An 18,595-nucleotide genomic window follows, 5' to 3' on the forward strand; every position below is an offset into this window, starting at 1 on the left:
GAATGCTTTGAGATGGAATGTGGAATGCTTTGAGATGGAATGTGGAATGCTTTGAGATGGAATGTGGAATGCTTTGAGATGGAATGTGGAATGTGTCGGCAGACCAAAGCACATGGGACGGAACGTTGGGCTCTGAAGTCATACTGAACCTGATGCAGCGGCTGCAAGGGAGCGTGCTCGCCGGTTAAATACACAACTTACTTGCAGTTTGCGCAGGATGACAACAAGCCAGGTTTCATCCCAGCCACGTGGAGTTCCCAGTATCCGTCAGAAGCAGCTATTTCTTCACGATAATAAGATGGGCAAAATAAGATCAGTGTTCTCCATGACGTACAAGGACTCTCAGGACAGTTCAGTTGAGGAGGAGATTGAGGAGGAGATTGAGGACGAGACCATGGAGGAGGTGCAGCAGTCTGCAAACCAGGTGCAGGAGGAAGTTCAGGAGGATCAGGAGTATGTATACTCGACGGATGAAGACTTCGAAGACTCATTGGACCTTCATGACGAGGAAGAGTCCGAAATCAAAGAAATGCCTGACCTAGATAAGACAGAGTCTGCATGTCCAGAGATGTGGCAATTGGCAGAAGAGATCGAGTCTGAAATCGAAGAGATGCTGGTCTCTGATGATGAGAGACAGTCCGAAACCCACGAGATGGCGGACTTTTATGATAAGCCTGAGTCAGAGAGCGAAGAGATTCAGGAGTTTCCTGTGGAGGACGATATTCAGGAGCAGACCTCCATCTCCGGCAACAGACAAAAGTACAGCTCCACTTCCTCTGCGGTAAGAAATACATTCGGTGGCACACATGTTTAGAATCACACTCATCGAAACTGTAAACAAGCTTATACTCAACACTTAAGTTTCTGATCCCAGCATACCTTCCACACCCAGAGATAACTCCACTGCACAGAGACAACACGATAACAACTGCTTTACGTTTCACAGACAGAGGACTCTGAGAGGTCTGAGAGAAAGGCGAGGTCTGAGAGATTATCTGAGAGAAAGGCGAGGTCTGAGAGGTCATCTGAGAGAAAGGCGAGGTCTGAGAGAAAGGCGAGGTCTGAGAGGTCACCTGAGAGAAAGGCGGGGTCTGAGAGGCCTGAGAGGTCTGAGAGAAAGGCGAGGTCTGAGAGATTATCTGAGAGAAAGGCGAGGTCTGAGAGAAAGGCGAGGTCTGAGAGGCCTGAGAGAAAGGCGGGGTCTGAGAGGCCTGAGAGGTCTGAGAGAAAGGCGAGGTCTGAGAGGCCTGAGAGGTCTGAGAGAAAGGCGAGGTCTGAGAGGCCACCTGAGAAAAAGGCGGGGTCTGAGAGGTCACCTGAGAAAAGGCGGGGTCTGAGAGGCCTGAGAGGTCTGAGAGAAAGGCGAGGTCTGAGAGGCCATCTGAGAAAAAGGCGGGGTCTGAGAGGCCTGAGAGGTCTGAGAGGCCTGAGAGGTCTGAGAGAAAGGCGAGGTCTGAGAGGTCTGAGAGGCCTGAGAGGTCTGAGAGGCCTGAGAGGCCTGAGAGGTCATCTGGTCTTCAGGACGCCCTGCACGAGGAGAGAAAAGCCAAAGCGGCTCTTGAAGAGGCCTTGCTGAAGGAGAAAGCATCTACAGCTCGGCACAAAGCAGAAAAGGACGCTCTTGCAAAGGCTCTGAAGTATGAGCAATCTGAAAATGATGCCCTTTGTGATGTAATAAAGCACATCAGCGATGAGCTGAAGCAGTCGCAGAAAGAGCAGCAGCGTGGCAGAGCGAAGCTGAGGAACAGCATCACTACAACGACTTCTGAGCGTGAAGAAGACAAGAAGGTGATCGAGAAGCTCCAGAGAGCTCAGCAAGCATCCTCCAGCCAGCACCAGAGGGAGGTCTCAGAGCTGCTGGTGGTGCACACCGCCTCGGTGACAGCGCTAAGGGACCGCCTCACCGAGCGGCAGGAGGACAGTCGGAAGAAGGACAGGCTCATCGAGTCCCTGCACTCAGACGTCCTGAAGCTCCAAAGCGACATCGTATCCAAGGTCGGCATCGTTACCTCCCTACAGGAGAGAGTGAGCAAGTGTGCTTCAGACCTCAAGGCGGAGCAAACAAAAAGCAGCTCAGTGCAGAGGGACTACGAGGCGGCCGTCTCTCAGCAGAAGACGGAAGCCGAAGAACTGGCCCGTCTGACTCGGGGGAACCAACAGCTGGCCCGTGAGAACAAGAGGCTGCAAGGTGAAGAGCAGACGCTTCAGGGCGACAGAGGAGCCTGCAGGAGACTGGAGGAGGCCATGAAGACGCAGGAGGCTCGGTTCTCCAGAGCCTCACAGAAGATCCAGAGCCAGGAGAAGGCGCTGTGTGAGAAGAGCCTGGCTTCGGAGGGACTGCAGAGGGACTACGAGGCGGCCGTCTCTCAGCAGAAGACGGACGCAGCAGAACTGGCCCGTCTGACTCGGGGGAACCAACACCTCGCCCGTGAGAACAGGAGACTGCAAGGCGAGCTGGAGGCTGCGCTCAGTACCCAGCTCGCTGGGGAGGACACGCTTCAGGGCGACAGAGGAGCTGACAGCAGACCGGAGGAGGCTCGATTCTCCAGAGCCTCACAGAAGACCCAGAGCCAGGAGAAGGAGCTGAGCCTGGCTTTGGAGAAGAGCCTGGCGGCCGAGAAACTCCTCAAGGCGTCTCTGAGGAGAGAGAAGAAGCGATTTGAGGAGATGGTTGGAAAGCATGCTCATCCAGTCCTCGCTGAACAGCTGAGAGAAGCGTCTGCGTACGACATGCAGACCCTACGGAGGGAGAACGCCGACATCAGGGCCACGCTGCGGGTCCTGGAGAGAGAGCGTGACGGAGAAAGACGTGAAGAGATGCGGTCCAGGATCTCTGACGGTCAGTTCACCATCACCAATCTGCAGTGCCTCGTGACCGAGCTCAACGCAACGGGGTCAAAGGTCAAGGCGAGACAGGCCGACCTGGAAGAAGCCCTCAGACGGGAACAGGCCAGGAACTCGGAGCTGCAGCGTACTGTCGATCGGATCTCCTCCGGGTTGGACAGAGAAAGGAGCCGGAGTGAGGAGCTCCACGAGGCGCTGAAGAGGCAGATCTCAGCTCTGGAGGACAAGTGCACATCGACCCGGTCTCTGCAGAAGGGAAACCCACGAGCAGAGACGAACTACACCTTGGGAGACATCGGGGACTCGGAGTCCAGGCTCAGGGAGCAGACGCGTTCCCTGGACGAGAGCAACACGGCGCTGCACCGCCTCCAGCGGGAGTACTCCGCCCTGGAGAGGACGCACTGCGGCATCAACGCTGAGTACCGGGAGCTGCTCCGGACCCACGGCGCCCTGCAAGTCCGGCACGAGAGGCTCAGCTCTGCTCCAGGAGGCCCAGACTTCAGCCTCTTCCACTCAAACTGCGCAGCACACTAGACAGTGACGTGTGCGACGCAGATGTTTGTTTTGTTATCATTTTAACCGTGTATTTTTTCTATAATGTATTATCTTTGTAATGTTCACATGACATCTGCTGCGTCTGCCGTGCTGGGAGAGGGGTCCCTGCCCTGCTGCTCTCCCCGAGGTTTCTCCCATGGTTCCCCGCGGCAACTGTCAGGGTTCTCTGGAAGTGTTTCCTTGTCCGGTGTGAGGGTCTAAGGACAGAGGGTCTAAGGACAGAGGGTGTAAGGACAGAGGGTGTAAGGACAGAGGGTCTAAAGACCAGTTTGAATAAAAATGGTGACAGGCAGAGGATGTAGGGGTGAGGGATGAAGGAGATGAATAGGGGTGAGGGATGAAGGGGTGAGGGATGAGGGAGATAAATAGGGGTGAGGGATGAGGGAGATGAATAGGGGTGAGGGATGAAGGGGTGAGGGAGATGAATAGGGGTGAGGGATGAGGGAGATGAATAGGGGTGAGGGATGAAGGGGTGAGGGATGAGGGAGATGAATAGGCGTGGCCTTGCGCCTGAACCTAGATCACAAGTTAACTTCATTTATTGTTATTATATGTTTTATTTTCATGTTTGTAATTTTCTTTAATCAATAAATGTTGAGTCTTTAAATTTCAACAATTTGTGATGTTTTTCTGAAAGAGTGCCACACCATCTGTGGCAGAGTTCACGTTAACATCGTGCGCAGCACGAAGAAGACATCGCATTCCGCCTTCAGCGAGAGCTTCTCCACTTTCAACGTTTCACTACATCGACTTTAACACTCAGTGAGCAGACACCTGGACGCCTGAGGGGCTGCCGTGCTGCAGGGCTGCAGCAGCTACACACCGTGTGTGTAGCTGCTGCAGGGCTGCAGCAGCTACACACACGGTGTGTAGCTGCTGCAGCCCTGCACCAGCTACACACCGTGTGTGTGAATGTGTGTGTGTGTGTGTGTGTGTGTGTGAATGAGTGAGTGTGTGTGTGTGTGTGTGTCTGTGTGTGTGTGTGTGTGTGTCTGTGTGTGTGTCTCTGTGTGTGTGTGTGTGTGTGTGTGTGTGTGTGTGTGTGTGTGTGTGTGTGTGTGTGTGTGTGAATGTGTGTGTGTGTGTGTTTGCTATGGGGGAACTTGTATAATCAGCAGGAACACAATCTCTCGTAGGAATTGCTGTATTAGTGTTTTCAAAGAGAAAGTGCGAGAACATAAGAATCTGCTGACGAAGGCCGATATCAGTCGTATCCGCGAACGTTCTCTGTCGTCTAGACGGCGCGTCCTCACGAGGCCGACACGGAGCCCGAATCCGATTCACTTTGAGACCGGCTCCCAGGGTGGGTCGACCGGGCGGGCGACACGCTTCCGTGTTTACGCCCGACACCATCATTTCCTGAATCGATGACGCCATAGCTCCGCCTCTCCTGCTCACCCCGCCTCATTGCTGATGCGTTTCACCAACAACAACAACAACAACAACAGCGGGTCGTTCGTGGGGTGCGTTCGTGCTCCAGGCGCTACTGACCATGACACAGATGTTACCTTGTTCTACCGTGTTTGTTTGTCTGTGCCGTATGCCCACGCTCGGGGGTCGTATTCGCTGCTGTTGGTGTATTTTGATTCCGATCCCGCGTGGACGGAAGACTTTGGTTCGAAATCGGTTTCATCTCCGTTTGGACGGATGTTAAAGATTTATCCCAGACAAGTGCCGTAAATTGCACATTGACCGTGTGTGTGTGTGTGTGTGTGTGTGTGTGTGTGTGTCTCTGTGTCACACTCCAACTCCAAGAACTTGGAGTTTCAGGCTCTGCACTTTCCCTCATCACCTCATATTAGGGGTGTAACGGTTCACAGAAGTCACGGTTCGGTTCGTACCTCGGTTTGGGGGTCACGGTTCGGTACAACAACAAAAAAGCAAAAAAAAGTCCCAAATGCATAATTCCAGGTTTGTTGTTATTTATGTTTGAACAGTAATGCAAGTTTCAGTTTAAAAATAAGGAACTCTGACATTTTGAATAATTAACTGTATTAAACAGTTAAAAACAAACCACAAACAGCACCACACACTCAGATGGTCATATCATCTATACTGGCTGATGTCAAACTAAAAGGTTTCGTCAAGCTGTAAAACTAAAAAGAATGTCTTGAAAATATTACATCATAAATAATAAGAAAGTGTTTCCAGAGCGCAAAGTCGTTGAAAAACATTATGCCAAAAGCTTCCGTTATTTATGTTGGTCTCTCGGCTCTCATGTCTCTCGGCTTCTTAAAAGCAGCGGGGATCAGCTGTTGAACTGCTGCTGTCTTTTGGGCTCCGGTGATTGGCACATCTGGGTGATGCCTTCTGATGTGATTTAGCATGTTTGGCGTGTGTTCCCATTAGCATACCGCATCGCTGTAGAGCAACGCCAACTATGAAGGTAGATATGGTGCAAAATGCGAGAGCGTGAAAACCTGATGTGAGCACTTGCAGAAAAAAAATCTGAGTTTGTGTGCTTACATTTACACAATATCCACGTAACTGTGAATCAAATTTACACTTGTAAAAAATATCCACGTAACTGTGAACCAAATTTGAAGTCACAGAAGAAAAAAAAATGTTTTGTAGCTTGTAGGAAAATGAACTTAGAGATGAAATGTTCACTTGCAGAAAAATACACATTTTTTAAATATATGTTCCATTACAACTGCAACTTTATTTATTACAACCTCTCAAATCGGTTATTACAACTTGAAGAATCTGCTCTGTGGCAGTATAAATCCACGAATCTGCGATCTTGACTTTTGCTACACTTCTTGCGATAAATGTGTCGCAAAAGTAATTTTCACCTGTAGATGTGGGGGGGGGGGGGGGGGGGGTTGGAGCGAAGGGGCGGAGCTATCAGAAGGACGAGGCTCGGGTCAGTCACAGTCACAGAGCGTCCACACTACAGCTCCAAAAACAGCTTGGAGCTGGGCGTGTCTGGAGCTTGGGGATTTTATTCAAGCAACACGACCAACAACCAATCACATGAATCTCCCGCCCCCGACATACAAAGCAAAAAACCCCGGGGATTTTATGGGAGCAATATATATATATATATATATAAACTCCCCAAACAGCGTTTCGCCCACTGTCTCTGCCACCTCCCTCCATGCTGGTTCCTCCGGTTTGTATCCCGGTAGGTGAAGAGGGTCTGGTCATACAAAACCGGGTGATTGCTACGGCGATAGTTAGTTTCTCCTCCGACTTTTTTTGAAATATAGAAATGAACGGCGGGATATCTCTCCCAGCTTAGACGCGGTTTGATTGGCTACGGCTTCAGCTGTCAGATTTTGGGAAACGGGATTTGATTGGCTGGCGCTGGCTACTCCGGCGTCAGAAGTTGAACATTGTTCAACTTCTGTCGCCGGAGACGGACCACTCTGCTACCCACAATTCAGTTCGGCGAAAAAGCGCGGCTACGTGACGTCCCCCCATTGAAAGTGAATGAGCAGATTGGAGCTTTCGACGCTGTAGTGTAGACGGGCCGTCACAGTCAGGTCGAACCGGATGACAGCGGGGCTACTGTTCGTGTCGCTACCAGTCCGCTGACATGGCGCGTCAATCAACGGTAAATTTCGCCCATTACTTGCCCAGTATTACTTTGAATATTATTATTGTGATTGAGGATTAAATCCGCTTTGAAGACCACCGTTTTATATCGTGCAGTTTAGCGGCAAAATAACGTCAGTCAGCCAGCTAACGCTAGCTTTGTTGAGTTTATGCTAGCTAAACAAGTAGTGGTTGTCGTCTATACAGCAGTAATTCATATAGTATAGCCTACTGCTTTGGCACTAACGGTTGATAAGCGTTTATGAAAATAAAACCAATTGAACTGTACTGAAATAATGACACGTTTTATAATTGTCTTGGGCTCCTGCTGTGTTTTTAAAGCCTTTGTAAATTATCCATGCTATTTTCTATTTAGCTAACGTCGAAGTAGTGTATGTGAAATAAACCTCACAATAAGATGTGTGTATATTACAATTATTAATGTCATATTTCAAGATGATTACTTAGATATTACAATATGGTTGGTTGAGCTGGAGTTCATTATTGAGCTTACAAGTTAACGTCACAGTCATCTGAAGAACAAACCCAAACCTTGTTGTTTTTATTAATTGTATTACAAATTGATATCAAATAAACAGTAAGCATTGGTAACACAACTTCCAAAGTTACAGTAAAATAAAAAGGACCCTGACTCGGACAATACACAATCCAACATGTTCAACAGAAGAGAATCAGTTATATTGTTTGTACACATGGTACTTTACATATATATATCTGTTTGTTTAAGGTGTCCAGGTGATGCAGACAGGCTGGACCAGAGAGTGAGAGACAGAACTGGACTCCTCACAGCAGTGAACTTCAGCTCAGGTACTAAGACTCTTTTTTCATACTGTACAAAGAATCAAGAAAGATATTGGTTTAAATGAATGAAGTATTGACTTGAATACACTGATATACATTCCATTAAACAATACTAGATACTAGATCACCTACACATCAGTTCAGTTGAGGGTTTATTCCATGCAAAAAGTCACATTTAGATGTTAACAAGCAATATGACTTTGTCAGTTTTCTAATTTAATGTATTGAAGGCAAATATATGTAACACATAGTGAGAACTGCTACTATTTATCTCTCAATATTGTCTGTAAAAAACGTGGTAAAAGTTATTCTTTCGGTGAGACAACAGAGCAAGCTTCTACAGTTGCACTACGTTTTGATAAGTTAAATATTATTTTGATAATAACATATATTTCAATGTTGATGAATTTCATACTGTTCATTCATAATCTGATTACAATTAAAAAATAATTATATCAACAGCCCCATAACACACAAACACACCTCTTTCATAAATAACACACTTGTTCTGCAATAATGTTTTATGTTTCCTGTAATTTTTGTTAGGAAAGGACATGCCCGAAAGACACGACATCTTCTCCTTCTCTGAGGGTCAAGAAGAACATCCAAGAGGAACATTAAAAGCTGATGTTATGAGATTTTAAGACCAGTACAGGACATTCACTAAGAAACTACTTTTATTGTGAAAACAAAGATCTGCACACCGAATATATTTGTAGTCTATCAGGACCATCATTTGTTTGTGACGCTGCACCTCAGAGAAGGGGTGGTTATAGTCAGGCTTATAAAGTGTGGCGAAAAACACAGTCAGCTGATCGAATGCACCTATTTCCACATCTACACTCCATCAGCTGATTATTTCTATTTGCCCCACTTTATGAGCTTCACATCACTTGTGCCTTGTACCGCAGAGTTTGCAACGTCACAAATAAATGGGGCCAATCTTCAGTCAGATGTGAATGTGTAATCTAACATGTTCAGTAAGAATAATGGACAAAAGAAGTGCAAATACAATTTATTGAAATGTGAACCAAAAGTTAATCAAATGTTTTAAATAAAAAGCACATATGGACAGAAGGTGTAAACCTATTAAATGTATAAGTAAACACATTTAGTCAAATAAAGTGACAGACTAGGCCTGTGCAGTTGGTATCAGCTGTGCCCAGCATGGGCTCCTCCATCAGGCCTGGTCCTCCTCGCTGAGGAAAGACCCTCAGTCCTCTCCACACCAGCAGACAGGACGTCCATCACACGGAGGTTTCTCCCTGAAGTCTCTGCAGCCCTCTGGACACCAGGCTGTCTCAATCCGTCCACACTGAATATGAGAGGGGGAAAATGAAAATAATAAATGCTTTAGACAATAAGAAACATAAAGTTGACTGTTGAGTTGCTCAGTTTTTTTAGATTGTCAATACTATTACTGTATAACTAATATCTCAGGTTAAGAGGCACATTCAAATAAAGATTGGTCTTTAAATACATGTTGTCTTTTGAATTGTTTGTCTAAAGTCAAGGATCTAGAACTGGTACTTAGTTTTAATGATACAGTCTGGTTATTATGCTGTTTGGAGGAGGCATCGGTAAGAGCACTAACTAGCTCTACACATGTAACACATGTACCTTAGCTTGACTTAAATGTATTAAACGTATAGTTCAGTGATGGCAAAATATAAATAACTAATGTCATGCAAACATATTCATACTTGCTTGATTCCAGAGTTGAATTTAGCACAATTGCATACAAACGTTAAGGGATTTTAAGATTCTGAAGTCTTCGTTCTAAATAGAAAATAGCATGGATAATTTACAAAGGCTTTAAAAACACAGCAGGAGCCCAAGATAATTATAAAACTTGTCATTATTTCAGTACAGTTCAATTGGTTTTATGTTCATAAACGGTTATCAACCGTTAGTGCCAAAGCAGTAGGCTATAATATATGAATTACTGCTGTATAGACGACAACCACTACTTGTTTAGCTAGCATAAACTCAACAAAGCTATCGTTAGCTGGCTAACTGACGTTATTTTGCCGCTAAACTGCACGATATAAAACGGTGGTCTTCAAAGCGGATTTAATCCTCAATCACAATAATAATATTCAAAGTAATACTGGGCAAGTAATGGGCGAAACTTACCGTTGATTGACGCGCCATGTCAGCGGACTGGTAGCGACACGAACAGTAGCCCCGCTGTCATCCGGTTCGACCTGACTGTGACTGACCGAAGCCTCGTCCTTCTGATAGCTCCGCCCCTTCGCTCCAACCCCCCCCCCCCACATCTACAGGTGAAAATTACTTTTGCGACACATTTATCGCAAGAAGTGTAGCAAAAGTCAAGACCGCAGATTCGTCGATTTATACTGCCACAGAGCAGATTCGTCAAGTTGTAATAACCGATTTGAGAGGTTGTAATAAATAAAGTTGCAGTTGTAATGGAAAATATATTTAAAAAATGTGTATTTTTCTGCAAGTGAACATTTCATCTCTAAGTTCATTTTTTTCCTACAAGCTACAAAACATTTTTTTTTCTTCTGTGACTTCAAATTTGGTTCACAGTTACGTGGATATTTTTTACAAGTGTAAATTTGATTCACAGTTACGTGGATATTTTATACAAGTGTAAATGTAAGCACACAAGCACAGATTTTTTTTCACATGTGCTCACATCAGGTTTTCCCGCTCTCGCATTTTGCACCATATCTACCTTCATACCCGACACACCGTCCTCGTCGGATCCACCACTCGCACACCTCATCGTTATTATCGTCCACAGGGAACCCGACATGTTCCCACACAGCTGATTTAAAAGAAGCAGGTGGGTTCTATCTCCTGTGTGTTATCTGAACTCGCCATACTAACTTTTCTTCTTCTTGTATTTAGTTCGTTTTGTTGTTGTGTCTTCTTGTTCTTCATTTGTTGTTTAAGGGCGGCTGGCAAACAGCTTTTAGGCGCAATATCGCCCCCTGGAGTATAAATAGTGTAGTGGATGCTGCCCTGAAGGACAGACTTTTTTCCCACTCGAAAAAAAAGGTGTATTCGCCATGTGACTGCATGTGCCGAACCGTGACGTCCGAACCATGACGGTACGGGACGAATACGGATACCGTTAACCCCTAGTGTGTGTGTGTGTGTGTGTGTGTGTGTGTGTGTGTGTGTGTGTGTGTGTGTGTGTGTGTATGTGTGTGTGTGTGTGTGTGTGTGTGTGTGTGTGTGTGTGTGTGTGTTGGGGGATATTTACTTTTTTAAATGATAAAAAAGGTTGAATAGTGAATAATTATTATTACAATTATAAAGTTGCATGATATTTCTCTTTTCTTGTTTATAAGACGTAGTTCCAAAATGGATTAAAATCAAACGAACAAGTAATACAAACAATGGACGGCCCTAATTGTACATATAGGCCTACTGCCATTCTTTATTTACAACAATCTGTAGAAAAAACTAACTCAACAAATAAAGGAGAGAAGTGATGTTCAGGCAGGGATGTCCAGATTGTCCTCTGCTCTCGGGTATCCCTCCACCTCCATCGTCACCAGGAACTCTGCAGAGACACACCAACCTTACATCTCTCTTTCAATATGTATCTGCTTCTTTCATTTCAAGGGTTTTCCCGCTAACTCGCCATTTTAATCTCAGACATTATTCAACGTGTTTCGTCAGGGATACATAAAGTATTTTCTCTGCAGGATATATCATCATCAAATATCATTTCTTATTGTGGGGCCATCTGGTGGCAGATTTAAGATCAGACAAGTCAGATGGAACTTTATTTTTCGCCTTGGGGACATTCAAGCGTTTCTATCAGCAACAGGGTCAGAGTGAAACACAGGATTCACACAAGGTACACATAAAGAGAATACAACTTAAAGGTCTCCTATCATCCAGAGCCTGTCTCTGATTGGCTGAAGAGGGGACACATGTTGATGTGGAAGAGACATGGAGAAGAGGGGACACGTGTTGATGTAGAAGAGACATGAAGAAGAGGGGACACATGTTGATGTGGAAGAGACATGGAGAAGAGGGGACACATGTTGATGTAGAAGAGACATGAAGAAGAGGGGACACATGTTGATGTAGAAGAGACATGAAGAAGAGGGGACACATGTTGATGTAGAAGAGACATGAAGAAGAGGGGACACGTGTTGATAGAAGAGACATGAAGAAGAGGGGACACATGTTGATGTGGAAGAGACATGGAGAAGAGGGGACACATGTTGATGTAGAAGAGACATGGAGAAGAGGGGACACATGTTGATGTAGAAGAGACATGAAGAAGAGGGGACACATGTTGATGTATGTGGCGGACGTGCCATCGGGACGAATCCCGATGGGCCGGTACCGAAGTGGGCCGGTCAGATCAGTCACTAGCCCATCCCCTACTCCCCCCGTTGACAGCTTACTAGCGGTACCGAAGTGGGCCGGTCGAGAGTCCCGGGATGATTTTTAGTCCCAGTCCACCACTGGCTACATGACCGTATGATCGCCCATATTGACGCACCTCATTCCTAAACTTCAGATACAACATAAACCGATCCTTCAGCCTCATATGAGCTCTCAGACACGTTCAACATTAAACTGTCATCGCTTGCTGCTGTGTGCGCCGTCGTGCGTTTACATGCAGATGCTGGGATCCTGGACGGTGCAGCTGGAGCGCTGTGCCCGCAATGACGTCACCCATCATTTGGCGGGACTTGAAGAATCCCCGAGAAGATCCAGAAAATGGTCAACATTGAAGGTTATCAAAGTACAAATATCCAACATCAGTTCAGTAACGGTTTCAAGGGGACACTATTTACTCAAAGTGATGGGTTTGGATGACGGGGGAAACCCGTGTCACAGGCTCTTGTAATAGGTGATCTTATTATATATGCTTTGAATTTGTTTCCTTTTTTAAATACAATTAAAAAAACTCACTACTTCCTTAGGCATACATCCTGCTACCTTCAGGGAGCGTGGGAGAAATCGCCACTGTGACGGGAACACATGGGAATTTGTTTTTTTTTCTGTGAGATGGTGAGTATGGAATAGGATCAGGGCCACATGAGCATTTTTGGGATGCGACATATTATTATAATTTCTTTTAAAATGTCGACTTTTTCTCTGAATTTCGGACTTTAAGAATAACACAGTGAAATATAAATGAAGGCGTGCAGTATTTGTGCCTCACCCTCGGTGTAGTCGATGTCGGGCCGGGTGGAGACCACCGCCCAGGCTAAGCCCACCAGAATGGCCACCACCAGGTTCACCACCATCCAGGGTCTGAGGATCTGCTGCTCCGAGCCTGGAGGCCTGAAGGGATACAATACATACGAGCATATATAATACCGTACAATACATACGAGCATATATAATACTGTACAATACATACCAGCATATATAATACCGTACAATACATACGAGCATATATAATACTGTACAATACATACGAGCATATATAATACCGTACAATACATACGAGCATATATAATACCGTACAATACATACGAGCATATATAATACCGTACAATACATACGAGCATATATAATACCGTACAATACATACCAGCATATATAATACCGTACAATACATACCAGCATATATAATACTGTACAATACATACCAGCATATATAATACTGTACAATACATACCAGCATATATAATACCGTACAATACATACCAGCATATATAATACTGTACAATACATACCAGCATATATAATACTGTACAATACATACCAGCATATATAATACTGTACAATACATACCAGCATATATAATACTGTACAATACATACCAGCATATATAATACTGTACAATACATACCAGCATATATAATACTGTACAATACATACCAGCATATATAATACCGTACAATACATACCAGCATATATAATACTGTACAATACATACCAGCATATATAATACTGTACAATACATACCAGCATATATAATACCGTACAATACATACCAGCATATATAATACTGTACAATACATACCAGCATATATAATACTGTACAATACATACCAGCATATATAATACTGTACAATACATACCAGCATATATAATACTGTACAATACATACCAGCATATATAATACTGTACAATACATACCAGCATATATAATACTGTACAATACATACCAGCATATATAATACTGTACACTACATACCAGCATATATAATACCGTACAATACATACCAGCATATATAATACCGTACAATACATACCAGCATATATAATACCGTACAATACATACCAGCATATATAATACCGTACAATACATACCAGCATATATAATACTGTACAATACATACCAGCATATATAATACCGTACAATACATACCAGCATATATAATACCGTACAATACATACCAGCATATATAATACCGTACAATACATACCAGCATATATAATACTGTACAATACATACGAGCATATATAATACCGTACAATACATACCAGCATATATAATACCGTACAATACATACCAGCATATATAATACCGTACAATACATACCAGCATATATAATACCGTACAATACATACCAGCATATATAATACCGTACAATACATACCAGCATATATAATACCGTACAATACATACCAGCATATATAATACTGTACAATACATACCAGCATATATAATACTGTACAATACATACCAGCATATATAATACTGTACAATACATACCAGCATATATAATACTGTACAATACATACCAGCATATATAATACTGTACAATACATACCAGCATATATAATACTGTACAATACATACCAGCATATATAATACCGTACAATACATACCAGCATATATAATACTGTACAATACATACCAGCATATATAATACTGTACAATACATACCAGCATATATAATACCGTACAATACATACCAGCATATATAATACTGTACAATACATACCAGCATATATAATACTGTACAATACATACCAGCATATATAATACCGTACAATACATACCAGAATGTCATGATTTTAGTTTTGTGTGTTTAGTTATGCTTTTATTTTTAAATTCTGTTCTCCCCGTGTCTGGTCTTCCTTCCTGTGTTTGCCCACCCGTGTCTGATTGTGTTCACCTGTTGCCCCGCCCCCGCCCCTTTGTGTTTCCCAAAATGTCCATAGATTTATATTTGTTTCTGATTTTTTTTTATACATTTCTGTTTAGCTTCAGAATGTTGACGTTGATGTTTCCTCACCACAGCGTTTCGTTTGCGGTGGGATAGAGGTTGATGCGGTCGCTGGTCATCTGCTGACTGAGGGACAGGATCAGGGCGATGAAATACACTGAACACAGAGAAGAGAGATTAACATCACCATCTTCTTCATCGTCATCTTCCTCTTCCTCTTTTAACTTACAGAAGGAGGCGAGGGCAGCAGGGTCCAGCGTGACGAATCCTCTCAGAGCCATGGAGGCTTTAGCCAGGTTCACCCTGCACGTGCACACAAGAGCACATCGAGTTCAGGGTGTTACCTGTGTACAGTGTGTACAGTGTGTACAGTGTGTACGGTGTGTACAGTGTGTACAGTGTGTACGGTGTGTACATTGTGTACAGTGTGTACAGTGTGTACAGTGTGTACGGTGTGTACGGTGTGTACAGTGTGTACAGTGTGTGCAGTGTGTACAGTGTGTACAGTGTGTACGTGTGTACAGTGTGTACGGTGTGTACAGTGTGTACAGTGTGTACGGTGTGTACGGTGTGTACAGTGTGTACGTGTGTACAGTGTGTACGGTGTGTACAGTGTGTACAGTGTGTACGGTGTGTACGGTGTGTACAGTGTGTACAGTGTGTACAGTGTGTACGGTGTGTACGGTGTGTACAGTGTGTACAGTGTGTACGTGTGTACAGTGTGTTACCTGTCGAATGCGGACACGGTGCTGAGGACCAGCAGCAGGTACAGCAGGCTCTGAGCAGGGTATGCCAGCAGGTGGTACTGCTGCAGGAGGTTCTGCAGGGTGGTCATCTGCTCCCCCGCCAGAACGTACACCACGATGATGTTCCACACCGCGTAGCCCGCCAGGAACCCGTGAGAGAACAGACCCAGAACCCTACAGAACCATGGAGCAATAACAATACATCACTCGGGAGACGATAGAGAGATTACAAGAAATACACACATATATTTTTTTATATACGATTTATTTCTACAAACAAATCAGAAGTAAATTTGTAAAATAAATAACACATTTAAATAATAATAATGGAGGATTGAATCTGCCAAAAATAAAAATAAATAAATGACTCAATAAGTCTGGAGATCGCTGGGAAATTATAATAAATACATCCAATAAAAACATAGCATGAAATAAATAATGGATTAAATAAAGGGGAAATCTTATTTATTAAGTAATGTGAGCCGTGTGTGTGTGTGTGTGTGTGTGTGTGTGTGTGTCTGTGTGTGTGTGTGTGATTGAGTTAGTGCCTGTGCGTGCGTGTGTGTGTGTGTGTATGTGTGCATGTGAGCGTGTGTGTGTGTGTGTATGTCTGTGCGTGCGTGTGTGTGTGTGCATGTGTGCATGTGAGTGTGCGTGTGTGAGAGAGTGTCTGTCTGTGTGTGTGTGTGTGTCTGTGTGTGTGTGTGCGTGTGTGTGTGTGTGTGTGTGTGTGTGACCTGAAGCTGCTGTGGACCTTCATGGCGACGTCTCTGGTGGTCCAGATCTGTCGGGGGTCCATATATTCATCCTCCGAGTGTCTGAGGTGCTCAACACGCTCTGCCTGGAAACGCCCTGCACACACACACACACACACACACACACACACACACACACACACACACCACACACACACACACACACACACACACACACACACACACACACACACACACACACACACACACACACACACACACACACACACACACACACACACACACACACACACACACACACACACACACACACACACACACACACACACACACACACCATCTTGGAACCATCCTTGTTCTGCATGATTTCCCGATGTCTTCTTCTTCACTCACGGTTTCTCTCCACGAAGACCTTCCCCACCGGCTGGCTGTGTCCGTGGGGCGCGGAGAACAGCGACTGCTGGGGGATCGGAGACGAAGCGTCCGTGATGATGTCGTCGTCTTCGGCCTCCAGGTCGTTGCTGAACTGCTCCGTGGCTTTCGCCTTCCTGACGAGGGGAACAAAGACATTCAGACTATTCAGAAACGTTTCAATGAAGTTGACGACAGCAGATTCATATTTATCGGTGCTTTCATTTCAATTCGGCGAATGATCGTGAAGATGAGGATTCAGACTATTCAGAAACGTTTTAATGAAGTTGACGACAGCAAATTCATATTTATCAGTGCTTTCAGGGCAATTCGCCGAATGATCGTGAAGATGAGAATTCAGGTATGATTACAAATCGGTAGTGCGCGCCGTGCTGCATTTCCTCCCGTCGGATATGATATAAATACAAACCCATTATTCTTGTAGTGGATAAACATATTAAGAAACACGTGCGTTGTCTGACTGAACGTGATGTGTGAGGAGATTTGATTCTTCTTCTACATGATCTCGTTCCAGCTGGTTCTCACTTCTTCCTCTTGGTTCTCCGGGTCACGGGAGCAGATTCCTCGCCCTCCAGCTCCACCATGTCTCCGTTTGGGACGTCGAGATGCTCGGCCTCCAGATCTGAAGAAATAAAAGAACTTGAAAACTGGAAATATTGAGGTTTGAAGAACCTGTAAAGTGTTAAAAGTTGTTGTCAGTGAGTGTGGAGATGGATTGAGTCCAAGACTTTAAAGTATAATATAAAGTATATCGTGTGATAATAGTTTGAAATGTCCAGTTTCTTGAAGTCCCAGGTGATATCTTAAAGGTCCCTATCATCCTCCTCTTCATCACTATATCACAGGTCTCAGATATATCCAGAGCCTGTCTCTGATTGGCTGAAACACCAACCAGATCAATGCAGCATTACCCATAATCCCCTCTGTTTCAGCCCTGTTTCCAAATTGCTGATTTTGTGTCTGTAGCTTTAAATGCTAATGAGCTGCCGCTGGCCCCGCCCCTCTGAGAGATGATTGGTTTAAAGAAACACAATGGTGCTCTAGGAGGACTTACACAAATAGCACTACACCCCTTGAGGGGACACATGTTTGTGTAGAAAACACATGAAGAAGTGGATTTTGCAGGTGATCTTTAAGTAACCAAAGATATTGACTTATATATGATTTAAAACAGACAACGCATCAAATCTGGAAACTGGAAGCAGGAAAAATGACCCTAACGAGGAATACATTATCATTCTGATTATTCAGATAGTTCCTGCAGCTCTGTGTGGTTTTATTCTCTGTGCGGTGGTTTTTATTCTCTTTTCGTGACACTTTGATGAAAAGTTATACCGATGGTCTGCGCCCTTTTCTTCTTCTTCTTCTTCTGTGGTGCGGGATCGAGGGGCTCCGGCGTCAAAGGGTCTCTGCTGTCAGAGCGCCTCCTGCTGGTCACCTCCTCCTCCACCTCCACACCTGCACAGAAACAGTATTATAGAATATAATAATATTCAGAGATGGCAAAAGTACACACATTCTTTACTCAAGTAGAAGTACACACATCCTTTACTCAAGTAGTAGAAGTACACACATCCTTTACTCAAGTAGTAGAAGTACACACATCCTTTACTCAAGTAGTAGAAGTACACACATCCTTTACTTAAGTAAAAGTAAACACATCCTTTACTCAAGTAGAAGTACAGATACTCGTGTTTAAAAATACGTAAGTAGAAGTACTGACTAAACTTCTTTACTCAAGGCAAGGCAAGGCAAGGCAAGGCAAGGCAAGTTTATTTATATAGCACCTTTCAACACAAGGCAATTCAAA

The 18,595-nt window shown here is 44.4% G+C and overlaps 1 protein-coding gene and 1 long non-coding RNA gene across 2 annotated transcripts; one reads left to right on the forward strand and one right to left on the reverse strand.

The window, feature by feature from the left end:
• Positions 1-6,876: 6,876 nt before the first annotated feature.
• LOC139433388 (uncharacterized) lies at positions 6,877-8,405 on the forward strand. The gene is made up of 3 exons (XR_011642878.1): positions 6,877-6,958; positions 7,688-7,767; positions 8,308-8,405. It is a non-coding gene; the product is annotated as an uncharacterized lncRNA (long non-coding RNA).
• A 2,829-nt stretch (positions 8,406-11,234) lies between these two features.
• On the reverse strand, positions 11,235-18,167 carry LOC117442202 (transmembrane protein 237A-like). The gene is made up of 9 exons (XM_034078202.2): positions 18,121-18,167; positions 17,311-17,407; positions 16,747-16,901; positions 16,375-16,489; positions 15,620-15,811; positions 15,121-15,194; positions 14,961-15,048; positions 12,929-13,050; positions 11,235-11,302 (listed from the first exon to the last, which is right to left on the reverse strand). Exons 2-9 carry the CDS (start codon positions 17,367-17,369, stop codon positions 11,235-11,237), a joined length of 873 nt encoding a protein of 290 aa, XP_033934093.2. The 5' UTR covers positions 17,370-17,407; positions 18,121-18,167.
• Between the last annotated feature and the right edge of the window lie 428 nt (positions 18,168-18,595).

The sequence above is a fragment of the Pseudochaenichthys georgianus genome, unplaced genomic scaffold (assembly GCF_902827115.2).
Source record: "Pseudochaenichthys georgianus unplaced genomic scaffold, fPseGeo1.2 scaffold_350_arrow_ctg1, whole genome shotgun sequence".
Taxonomy (NCBI): Eukaryota; Metazoa; Chordata; class Actinopteri; order Perciformes; family Channichthyidae; genus Pseudochaenichthys; species Pseudochaenichthys georgianus.

Excerpts from the sequence above, each read along its gene's own strand:
- LOC117442202 (XM_034078202.2), bottom strand. The coding sequence starts at position 17,369 with ATGGTGGAGCTGGAGGGCGAGGAATCTGCTCCCGTGACCCGGAGAACC. Across the intron at positions 15,195-15,619 it reads ACCGTGTCCGCATTCGACAG|GGTGAACCTGGCTAAAGCCT; the intron begins GTAACACACTGT and ends GTGCACGTGCAG. Across the intron at positions 11,303-12,928 it reads CGACATCGACTACACCGAGG|AGTTCCTGGTGACGATGGAG; the intron begins GTGAGGCACAAA and ends GTGTCTCTGCAG.